At 40.9% G+C, this 12,326-nt stretch overlaps 2 protein-coding genes across 7 annotated transcripts in view; both read left to right on the forward strand.

Moving 5' to 3' along the window:
* Positions 1 to 304: 304 nt before the first annotated feature.
* Positions 305 to 1,827, forward strand: LOC126915419 (uncharacterized). Its single transcript, XM_050720094.1, has one exon. The coding sequence runs from the start codon at positions 1,054 to 1,056 to the stop codon at positions 1,639 to 1,641; it is 588 nt and encodes a 195-aa protein (XP_050576051.1). The 5' UTR covers positions 305 to 1,053; the 3' UTR covers positions 1,642 to 1,827.
* LOC126915400 (protein unc-13 homolog B-like) overlaps positions 1,681 to 12,326 on the forward strand; it is a 376,274-nt gene continuing 365,628 nt past the window's right edge. For 4 of the 6 annotated variants that reach the window (XM_050720031.1, XM_050720032.1, XM_050720033.1 and 1 more), the window contains exon 1: positions 1,681 to 2,812. In XM_050720031.1, coding sequence (XP_050575988.1) covers positions 2,791 to 2,812 — 22 coding nt within the window. In that variant the 5' untranslated portion in view covers positions 1,681 to 2,790. The remainder of the gene's footprint in view (positions 2,813 to 12,326) is intronic. The other 2 variants (XM_050720035.1, XM_050720037.1) reach the window with 1 other exon arrangement.

Raw genomic sequence — 12,326 nt, forward strand, 5'->3', positions numbered from 1 at the left:
ACTGCGCGTTGCATCGCATAAACGATATAAAAAAGACAAGGATAAAATAAAAAGGAAAACAAAAAACGGTAAAATAGATCGTGTATGATTAATCGCAGTGTTAAAAGAAACGTCCTGAAAGACTTGAGAAACAAGTTGACTGGACGTCGATTGAGCGTGCAATCGTCGACAGAAACGTCGAATTAGAAATGAGGCAAACAATCGAAGCAAAATGCACGGCAGTTCCGCGAGAGCAGTCGAAAGGGGTGGCTGATTCGTGGTTGCTCGCCGAAACGATCGTCGAAGGTCGGTGACGTTCGTGTGACTCCGACGATACGACGCCGGCGCTATGTAACCTGCTTGACGTAGCAAGATGGCGGCGGCGTGTCGGAGGCGTCTCCGTCCGCACAGTGCTCGACGTCGAGCAGTCCGCGTACGTTCGTAACAACGTTTTACCGCATTAATGTGGTAGTGCACCCGGAGCATCGCACACGTCCGTGGTCACGGTTCAATCTCGTGTTTCATATCGTAATATCATCAACAATTAGAGAAACAACGTGCGACGACGAGACGTGGCGAACAGTGCTAGCACGACGAAAACATAGAGAGAGCAGTGTGAACTCAATTGGTCCCGTTCGCAATAATTTTTGTTAATTTTGCTCGTGGTGCGTGCTATTCATCCCCTCCATATCCTTTACACTTCCTCTTCCCTTTTTTCCCTCCGTTTCTCCCCCTCTCTCTCTCTCTTTTCTCTTTTCCTCTTGTTTTACGTCCCTCTCGTTTCTTCTCACCTTCTGTTCGCCGATTCCTTGCGAAATTCTACTTTCATACGCAATACATACATACATACATATATATATACACACACACACGAGCGTATATCTGGTTTCTTTGGTTTCCGATCCGTGTTCCCTCTATCCGTCCTGTTTTCCTCTGTGATCGTTGTGAAATGCCCGTGGTAACCGGTCGTGCCTCTCGACGACAAGGAGGACGTGACGCTTGTCGTTGGTCTACGGTTCCTTGACGAGCACGGTATACGTGCAAACCGGCGCATGCACTGCAGCCCTTGCTACTATGATAATAACGAGAAAGGTGGCACGGTGGGCGCTCCTCCTGAAGCGAGAGGCGCTCGGCCGAACCTACGGTGCACAAAAGCGGTTCGAGCAAGCACCCCGCGGTGCCACGGCGATGCTGCCTCATTCCGGCCGGGTGGTAGATGACAACATCGACACCGACACCGACACCGACACCGACACCGTGGCCACCGACCTGCACAGGACCAGCAGCTGCGTCGCGTTGGCGCTGCCGTTGCCGTTCCCGTACTACGAATACTACTACTATCCTCGTGCTGTGATCGCCGCCTCCTTGTTAAACTCAGATCGCCGCACGCTCACCGACAAACACGAGGACAACTACTTGCTATCGTTACTCGCAAGAATCGACGAACCGCCAGTACCAAAGTGCTTCGACTTATTGTTAGTAGCATCGACCAAAATCCAGTCAAAGGAGCTGAACGAGCAACAGGACGAACAGGAGGAATACGGTGAACAAGAAACGGAAAACGTGGCCAGTCCGACAAACGACGAGGAAGTAAGAGTGCTCGCGAACGTGAACAGTAACCGCCTTAACCGCCAGAACGGGCGAGCACGATTTTCCGCGTGACCAACAGCCACTCGCTGTTACGCCGTGTCGATGGTAATCGCGAGTGCGATTCATACAATACCGGCGTGGTATAACGGTTACGACTGGAACGAAACGACCCTCGTGCAGACACAGTATACGCTGAACGCAAAAACATACACATTAAATCGCAGTTCTAATAATTAAGCAGACCGAGCTTCTGAGATACTCACGTAAAAATAGGGGAATTCGAATGAAAAGTAAAAGAACGAAATACGTACGTACATTGTCGTATATACGCGCGTGATCTCTCGTGTGTATTCCTTGTGGATTTCAGTGACAGTCGAATCGACGAGCAGAGTGCGCGTATCTAATAGATTCGGGTTATAAATTTTGTGGACTTCTTGTTGGTCGTAGTTTCGAGCCTCCACGTACGTGGAAATTTTCGCCGGCATTCGTGTACAGTGTACGATCGACGAGAACAGAACGTTGCGCGACAGCCTCGCCGGGATATCGTAGAAGAACCACGATAACCTCATTGTTGTTTTGATGCACGCGTGCCGGGTACGAAAGAGAAAAACTCGTTACGAGAAAGGACACGATTGTGAATACGTAGTGCCATATGCGAATGAGAGAAAAAAAGAATAGTAAATATACAAAGGAAATATAGAACAAAGGAACGGCAGAAGTGTGATATCGGACTGCCCGTTGCATTCGTACTCCTGCCCTGAAATTTCGATTTGTGTAGCGCCATATCGCGACACACATATACATATTGTATCTTTCTCTGTCTATCTATCTGTCTCCCTCTTCCGCCTCTTTCTTTATCTCTTTTTCTCTCTTTCTCTCTCTGTAATATTTACATATATATGCATACGTATTATATACACATATACTTATATATACGAGTATATATGCACGTATAAACACACGCGAGTATTTTTCTCGTATTCACACGTTATACGTGGGTACAGGCGCACAGTGCGGAAAAGAAAAAAAGAAAATAGTAATATCGCTGCGGAAAGAGGGTTGTAAGTACGTCGTATACGCGAGTGTGCTCCTTCGATCCGGCGTGTCTCGTTATATAGCTGCAATCTCTTTCCTACGGATCTCCACGCCACATGAAGTGTCGCTCGACCAATTAAGCGAAACTCTCAGCGTTAAGCCGATCTACCAAGAACATCTTCGAATATGTCGCTGCTCAGCGTCACGGGTGAGTCTTTTCCTCTTCTATATTTCTTTCTCTCCTTTTCTTCTTATCTCGTGTATTTCACTACACGCGCCGCACCGCGCCGCACCGGTTCAAGATGACGACCGTTAACTAGAAAATATTTCGTTTTATCGTTTCGCCATCGCGACACGTTCCATCTTATCGAAATCGCTTCCGATTATTACAATGCTTTATTTTATGTATTTTTTATTCCTCTCTAATCTTTGCACATTTGCACAATCAGTCGTTTATTTTAGCGAAAAATTTGACTTTCAGCCGTCTCTTTTATTTTATTCGAATTTTTACATAATAGGAAATTATTGTGATCGCTTCTCTGCAAATGTCGTTTCACTTAAGTGGCTTGTTTTATTTTAAAGCGGTTTACCCGAAATTCTCCGGATGAACGTGAAATAGAGTTGTAGAACTGACGATAAAGTAAGGTTAGAACAGTCTTGCAAGGATGGCTGTATCAGATTTGAAACTTTTTTCTTATTTTCGAATAAACTGCTCGAGAAGAGCAAATGCTTCTAAGCAAACTTGTAGAAATGGAGAAATACTTGAAGCACGAAGTAAGGCAGGGAAGAAATTTCCAAGACTCGTTCCGAGAATATTAAATACGATGGAAACGAATGTGTTTATTAATAGTCGTTATTAAAGTTATTCATTACGCAAGTAATTAAGGACATTTCCTCATACGTTCCATGGTAGACAATGCTTTAAGCGTATTACCTTTCTATTTTTTTTGGTCTGAAAAAGTAAACGCGGCGTATTTATTTCTATCGAATGTGCAAAAATAACAGGAATGAGAGGAAATATTATTTCACTGACTATACGTTGTTTCTTAAATGGTCGCAAGTGCAAGAAATATAAAAGATAAGCTATACATAAAGACAACAAACGAATATTTGTTATTCAACCTACTTTCTTAATTACTTAATGGTTTTCTTCGTTTTGCGTTTAAAGCCTTTGATATGCAATTTACAAGTTCACATTCCATTTTCCGTGTATAGAATATGCAACGAAATGTCTCGCGATTTTAATTTAATTACGTAACTGGGTTAAGTTGCTGTTTCGTTCTTAAACACGTAGATATTAATATAAGGAAATTATAAAAATTACGAAATAACGTCTATCGCCGCTACACTGTTGAATTTGTTACTATACTCTAAATTGAAGCGTTTAATATGAACGTAGAAGTTTAACATGTCGTAGGAGTAATCCTTTGGAGATGAGTAATTCTAGATAAAGCAATCGCTATAAGTACGTTGGATAATCTTCGTGGAAAGCAAGTGAGCAAAAGCAATTGGAACATCTGTACAATTTATAGAAACGTATAACTACGCATACGAGATATTTATAGTTAAAAACTTCTAGCATTTTTACTCATATTTTATTCACCATCGTAACTTGTATCTTTTTGTTATCTGCTTATATGGTTGGTTGAGTTTCTCGAGCAAATTCCACTTTAAAATATATTTTTCGTACAATTTACGTATTTAGGTGCATATATTTTCAACGAATAAAAAGATTTTACAGTTACAAAAAACATTTAACGCAAATTAAATTCAACGCAAGGAGACAAAGCTACGTATAATTTTTAATATGTGCAAGCTATTTTCCCATATTACCGTAACTATTTTTATCCCATGCTTTTGAACCGAGCAAATCATTTCCGAACTTCGTATTACACACGGAGTTTTTCGTGCGGCAATTGCTAAAACGACTAAAGTTAAAAATTACATTTCGTAAAACGAGCGTTCGTACAAAGTGAGAGGGGTGTCCTTTCTATTGGAAAACCATCCAAGGATGAGAATAGAGAGAGCTAAGGTTAGGGTTAAAAGACGGTGTGATAATTGGATCGGTATATGAAGCAGCGAGGTTATTCTCCGATTTTTCTGTAACTTTGATAGGTACTGATTTATCCGTGATTTTTACATGAAGTTAATCACCTAATTAATTAAATCTGATTTGTGTTCGATCTTTTCATCATTCGATTTCAATGGTTTTCTACCGAGGATTTCTCACGTTAAATCGATTTTCGTTAAATTATTCTTATATTAGCTTTGTATTACTCCATCTTCTGATATTTCAAATTCTCAGCTTAAAAGACTACGTCTCGTCCATATCCTTATTCCGATTTGAATATAAGGGGGAATTCCAGTTTCCAATATATATAAGTGCATCAAATCGGCATCCAGGATTTTCTTTCCATTCTAACTTTTGTGTACGGCCTCGTATGATCAGGGTATTGAACGACTTAACCGAGTAGTATAAACGACCAAGAGAAGAGTTACTCGAGGGTTTACTTCTGGGTCGAGTCAGTCCTCGATCAGTAGCCGCCATTGATATCCTTTAACGTGTCGTCTCAGACGTATATACATATGTAGAAATGCAGTATGTCCTATGAGATATAACGCGAACTGATCCTCTGTATTCATAATCGGATCCGCCTGTACGAATCTCAAGTTACGATTTCCAATTGTTTCACGTAGAAAAAATCAATGTGTAAACCAGGGTAGCTGCGAGCGAGAGGATTTCCGGCAATCCTTCCAATAACCATGCAGGCCAAACGTTAAAGACGCATTGACCAGCGAATAACGAGAAGCGATTCTCGATGCTTCTTTTATCTTTGTCCTATATCTGGTCATAAATATCGCCAGGGTTTTCAAGTCTTCCTGTTCATCTAGGCACGTAGACGCACGTGTACAGACCGCGTAGATGTATTCAGGTGGTAACGTTCCTTCGACAGTGTGCAGTCGGTATACACTGATAACAAAGTGCATGAACGTTCGTCTATGACTACGGAACGGCGAGAGGGTCGAGGGCGGTGGGAATGAGGAAGCGGGTGAAGGGGTATGTTGGAGGGTGGAAGGTGAGAGGGCAAGAGAGAATAAAGAGAAAGACGACCAGAAGAAGAGAAAGAAAGAGAGGGAAAGAGAGAGAGAGAGCATAGTGCAACGGTTGACCCCGGTACACGGGGTCATTCCCTTCTTCAACCACCACTACCGACCCCTAGTGCCTCCGGTTCTACCGCCCCTACTACTGGCTCTTCCACCCCTTCTCATCCTCGTATCCTCCACCACGCTCTACCATCACAACCACGCAACTCGACTCTCCTCTCGCTCACCCGGCCAGCGATGTAGCTACGAGGTGCTACGAGAACGTAGGTTCTCGTGCATACGTTGGGCTGACAGGAACGATCTCGGGGCGAAGTTCCACCTAGATCTTCCTTTGCTTGTCAGTCTACCAGACAGGTAATAACTTACGAAATATTTGATTTATGATAATGTTGATAGTGACGGGTTCAAGCGTGTATCGAATGGTCAGGATGCCAGCTTGCATTTGTCGAGTTAATGATCGCGCACATAACACTCTGGAAATTTGATTCGAGCTCGATTGAATTGGTATAGAAATTTCATAGGATGCATATTTCTCTTTGTTCTTTAGATTACAACGTTTTCATGAATGCACTAAATCACCGGGCACACTCGGCGGATAGGTAGTCAGTTCTTTTTTATTGATTTCGTTGGAATTGATGGGAAAACAGCGTAGAAAACCGGGACAAGATTAATAGAGAAATCTCGGAGGATTTGCAGTACTAGAGATTACACGGATCAAATTTAAATGTAACAAGAATTTACGTTGCCACGTTATTTATTGCAAGGTGACTACAGTTCGAGAGCTGCAACTTTATTTATTCGCCATTGGTGCATTCACGATAAAAATAGGTCGAACTGATACGAAACGAAAAACGTCGCCGAGTCGTATCTTTAGAACTGCACTTGCAAGATATCGTCTCGCGTCGTAGAGAGGTATTTGCTTCGGTGTTTATTATCGGAAACGATCAATCTCGTGAAAGATCGACGACAAGATATCATAAACAGACAAGTACGTAAGAGCATATGTACGTGGATCGTCGATGGATAAAATCATAGCTACGGCATATGTATACGTATCTCTAAGGTGTGTATTTTTAAAACGGCTGGGGTCATACAGGTTATTCGGGTCACCTCGAAATCCAAATAAGTCGAGGGAAACGAGACTAATAAAGGAATGCTTTCACGATACTTTTGATTACGTGTGCTTTTCGAGTTATTATAAAAATGAAAGTGAAAAGAATGGGAACGGTCGAGTATATTTTCTTAGGGAACACTGCTTTGAATTTGCGTAGGCGTGCGCCGACGTTAATTTATTCGTGATCATGAAAGTGCGAATTCCTGCTGCTTTTCGCGACAAAGAGCACGTACATGTAACAATAGCAGCATCGAGGAATCTCCCTGGTGAGAAACCGAATGAAAGACTTCCCAGAGCAACGACACGTTATTGAAAAGACGACGAAAACAGAAATGAAAATATTGCGTGGTTTAGTACTCGGAATAGATATTACGCTTCTATGTATTTCGAATCTCCTGCCTGCAATTGATCTTCCATTCACGTAATTGCCGTATACGTATCGTAATTACGTTCTTTTCGTTTGTTTGAAAAATTACGTAACTCGCATTAATGGCCAATAGTAACATTTCATTGGAATAACGGTCTCGCGTCGACAATATGAATTTATCGTTTACCATTTCACATTCGCGAACGATAAATCTCTAACGATGTACGCGTTACTTTTTTTATTAGCAGTGGAATGGGAATAGAGAGAGGTTGACGCACCACGCGATGGCAAATTTTATTCGCGGCGTACGGCCGATTTATCGGGCGGATTATAAATTAGTATAAGAAAAAAGACAATATGCAAAAAGGGTTCAACTACTGTTTAGCCGATCTATTCTATTTCTTTTCCTTTTCATGCTTCATTTTTCTTTCCCTTCCTTTGTTGTATGCTCAAAGGATTCACGCTTGCAAATCCCCAGCTTTAGCTTTTTTTTTCCATTCACTGCGTATAATATTTTCAATGACAATGTCTCTGCCAGAGACCTACTTTTTGCAACTCGCACTTAGAAAGGGAACAACGTTGCATTTGAACGCCGCGTTTTTCACCATGTCGTGGAAATGTGTCATCGTTAATGGAGATGCATCACCTACAATAACGAGGACAATCTATTTTACACTCGTAAAGACCAGCCAAACTTTATTTCGGCCTGATGGCACGCAGAATCGTTGCTATGGAGGAACTGCAATATGTCCCATTATTTTACATCAAGTTCTTTATGAACAGAAACGCTCGCATTTTACGTTCGATACATTTGTTCGTCGCGCGTATGTATGCAGGTTCGGTCTCTGCGCGAGAGAAAATACAAACGTTTAATGTCACTATCGTACATTTATCGATAATTTGTATAAATTGCGTTGCTCGTTTGCGTTCAACGTCGAGCGAAATATTTGAACAAAGAATTTCAAACTGAAACACTGAAACTGAAAAACAATTTACGACGAAGATTGTTTATTAAGTTACACGATACGCGTTTCTCCATCGAGTTACCAGAAGAGATGTTTTCGATATCTCATATATACATACATACTATATCGTACGCTTTCTTGTCGTTTATCGAGAAGTTTAATCGTACCTACGTAGTAGACAATAGAAGCCATAACCGGAATATGAAAGTGCATTTGTACGCGAGTTATGCGTAGCTGCGACATTTCCAGTTCCATAAATTTCCCTTGGCAGAATCTTTGTTTCTATTCAGGGAACGACGTTTTCAATGCTTCGCCGTATTACGTACTGTGTTTCTATTATTTCTTCTTCGTCATCGAACTCGGTCTCGTCGTTCGAACAGAGAGAAGTTTCATAAGTGACTCGAGGTATCTGCATATTCTTGATCGCTTAAAGTTTAAAGTTTAAAGCGTCGTGAATGCGCCGTTATCCGTGTACCTATGCATGGAAACGTAGTCGAGCAGCGTTAGGTAGGTTCCTTTAGAAGCAAGAATAGGAAACGTTATCGAGCACGGAAACCATCGCAGTTACCCTTCGCAAACGAAGGTAGATCTTGTCTTCCTTCGCCGATGATATTTTCCGGGTATTTTCTCTTCAGACTCTCAGACTGAAACAAGACACTCCAGCCGTGTTTCGATCGTTTTCTTTGAGTAAAAGTGGTTCAAGAACGTCGCCGCGTCGCGCCGGTTTTAAATGAACCTTAACATTATTTTCTTGCCACGAAAGGAGCAATTAATTTCGATTACTTTCGGTCGACGTAGCGGAAATTCGTTAGTTTTAATGTAATTTCTTCCCCTCCCCCTCTCTACCTGCTTAGGATCAATCGAATTTGCATTAGAGCATAATGCAGCAAACGGTTACAGTTTTTTTTTTTATAGAGATATTATTATAAAAGCGCGACCGTGGCTCGCGTAATTAATTGCTACGAAATTAAACGTGAATTACGTACTAATATCGCAAAAGCAATTACGCTGTGTGTCAGAACACGAACATCCCTTATCTGATAATATAATGACGTCAAACAGATGTAACGATGCCACGTTGAATGATGTATGAGATACAAGTAGCAGAGTGTTCGTTACTCGTTGCTACTCGTTACTTGAATAACAACCGAAAATCGCTGAACTCGTCTACTTATGCCACGACGTGTATATAGTTACCTTCATTTACGTCGCTTTTTCGGCACCGATCGATCGGTTTCTTCTCACACTAAAGCGTCGTCATGCTCTGAAAACTTTTCAAAGGTAACAAAAAGTAGCTCTCACGAGACAAAAATATTAAAAGGTTATTCGGGCCTTTCACGTTTCAACCTCTTTCTTACACGAGTATCTTCGTCCAGACAATATTTTTAAGAAGCTTTCGTTATCCTTTCCTCGTCGTTCGTCGAGAAGCTCCTTCAGGTTACCACTTTCGTTGCAGTCTACTTAGGTTGATTGAAAGGGTGGTCTCGTGCAAGCAAATAGAAGACGATTTCGAGTGGCTGTCCACTAAAAATAACGATCGAGAATGGCCACGTTTAAAGAGCGTACGCCGCGTAGAATTTCTGCTTATCTTCGTGAACTAACTGGTGGCTTGGCATCGACGATACCTACATTGTGGACTCGTCCGGAATGAACTTTAGGAACGCTTTGATCTAACTTGCCACTTTGTGTCTCCACTTTGGTGCCCCGACGCAACGGCCATGTATCAGGATAGCCCGAAAGGTATGCGCTCTAAATCGAGCGCCAGTTAATACTACGTAGGTAGAACAGGTGAATCGACGAAACTTGGAAATTCCTGTTTTTTCGCGCACGCCGACGCGCCAGATCTCCATCGATGACATTTTCAAATGCGTATATTCGCGGAGTGTTCTGTTCCACAGTTAAATAAATGCACAGCGTGCCTGAGTATTAATGGGGACACCAATACGTTGATTCAAATACTGACCATAGCTGCAAAAATACTGCGAATAGTCAAACGATAAATGAAAAATTTCTGAAAATCTATTTTGCAGAATGCCTTTATATTTCTGTTACGGAGTGTTTTCGTAGCGAAGCTTGTATTGGATTTTGCAGTCTCGAATATAGCAGCGAGTAATCAACCAAATCAGAGAATTTCTGTTTGCTTTTTCTAAAAATGGAAGCATTGTCGCCAAAATTCACCAGTAATTTACATTAAACGGTACATTAAATTACTTCGATCGTTAATTGATAGACTCGTATACCTATATTTGATGCTTACGAAATATTAATACGTATGTGTTTAAATATAATCTTCAAAATAATACTGACAGCTTTAAAAAGTCATTTTTTTTTTTTTGACACACATTGTTCTGTCCACAGACGAGGACTATTTGAACTAATTTCATTTCGTAGATACAGTACGTGAAACTATTAATTTATACATCTGATATATTACATCCATCTAATCATACAAATTGGGAATCCTGTGTAGTTTTGGTACTATTAAAATGAAAGTAATTTTGTCTGTATACACGTAAAGTTAAAGGAACGTAACTGTACCCTGTACCCATCGGGTAGCGATGAAAATGGATTTTACGAACCGTCCCTCGTCACAAATAATACGATGAAATTTTTATGACTGTAATTCTTTAGCTATGAATACGCGTTAACGACAACAGGGTGGCCAGGTTCTTTCGTGTCGGCGACATTTTTCTTCGGTAGACAGAAGTCGCACGCAAAACGGACTTTAATCTACGTCATAAATATGCATTACCTGGGCACCATCTCAGGAAGCGACAGTTAAAACCATGCTGAGCAAGTTACAGATTACAATTGCGCAAACAGTTTCAAATAATCTTTACCGACGAACCAAACTCATTACGCATGGACAACATGTGAGAATATAGTGTCATATATTCCATACAGTGTAATACCATTGAACATCAACAAGAAAAACAAAAAAAGAAAAAGAAGGAAATCAGAAACAAAGCGAAGAACTTTCCTAAATTTTCTTTCCGGCATACATGCACAATGATACGCAAGCGGAGTTTTGATAAATATCAAATATGTTCAAGCATATTTATAATTTCAAATCGACGCTTCGATAAATCTAATTATAAGCGTACGTTTCTTCTGATTAAATATTTTATCTTATTTAATACCTTTTTGAAGAGTATTCCATCAGCGAAACCGAACAGATGAGATTGTGCAAGTGATATTAAATGATATTATCTATACTTTGCGAAACACGGATCATGTGTACTGAACACGGGAATATAAGTACTTCATCATAGGAATTATGGGTCGTTAGTCAGTTAGTTTCCTGTGAATCTACTCTTTAACTACGAACTCATTCAGATCGACTCCGATAACTTATAAATCATTATATACGTATTAGTCGGTCATGCACCTGCAAGCGATGCAATCCATCTCCATTTTCCGACGTTCAGAGCAAGATAACTAGGTATCGTGAGGTTTTGAAGTGGAGAGGGTAGGAATCCAATATGAGGATCCTGTGGGAGTTTCTAGCCGCAGGAAGGATCGTCCTTGGTTAAGGATACGGGCATCGTCATTATAAATGGGGTGCTTTGAACTCCGAGAACGATGCGTTGGGTGGAAAACCAGGGGTTTGTAGGAAAGGGGAAAAGCAATAGCTTGACTGTCGCCAGACAGCGGGCTATGAATTCTATCTCTCTTCTCTTTCTTTCTTTCTTTCCCTGGTACGTTTTCGATCATCTATCTTTTCTTTCTTGTCCGACCATTCTCTCGTTCTATTTATTTCCGATAAACGGAGAAAATCCGTGACGTGCAGAAATCAGGAAGGTTGAAAGGAAATTTCAGCGGTGAACCATTATTACTTGCGCGTACCCGGTATGCTCCGATGATGTTATTGAAAAATGAGTAAATATTATCTATCATAGCGTGGCATAAGTTAGCATCGTATGATATAAGCAATAAAATTGTACACACACAGATTGAAACTATTTAACAATTGAAATAATACGTACTGTTTGAAATAATTAGAGAATCTCGAATACTTTCGCTTGATTTGCCGATTTCTCCCGTTACTTTAACTTTTACATCTACGTTCCCTGTTTCTGGATTTTGTTGAATTATTTTCTTAAAGTCAATCTTTGTCGCAATATCGTACGAACGACGTGTCAATCCATCAAACCTACAGAATTTATATATA

The sequence above is a fragment of the Bombus affinis genome, chromosome 4 (assembly GCF_024516045.1).
Source record: "Bombus affinis isolate iyBomAffi1 chromosome 4, iyBomAffi1.2, whole genome shotgun sequence".
In the NCBI taxonomy this organism is placed as follows: domain Eukaryota; kingdom Metazoa; phylum Arthropoda; class Insecta; order Hymenoptera; family Apidae; genus Bombus; species Bombus affinis.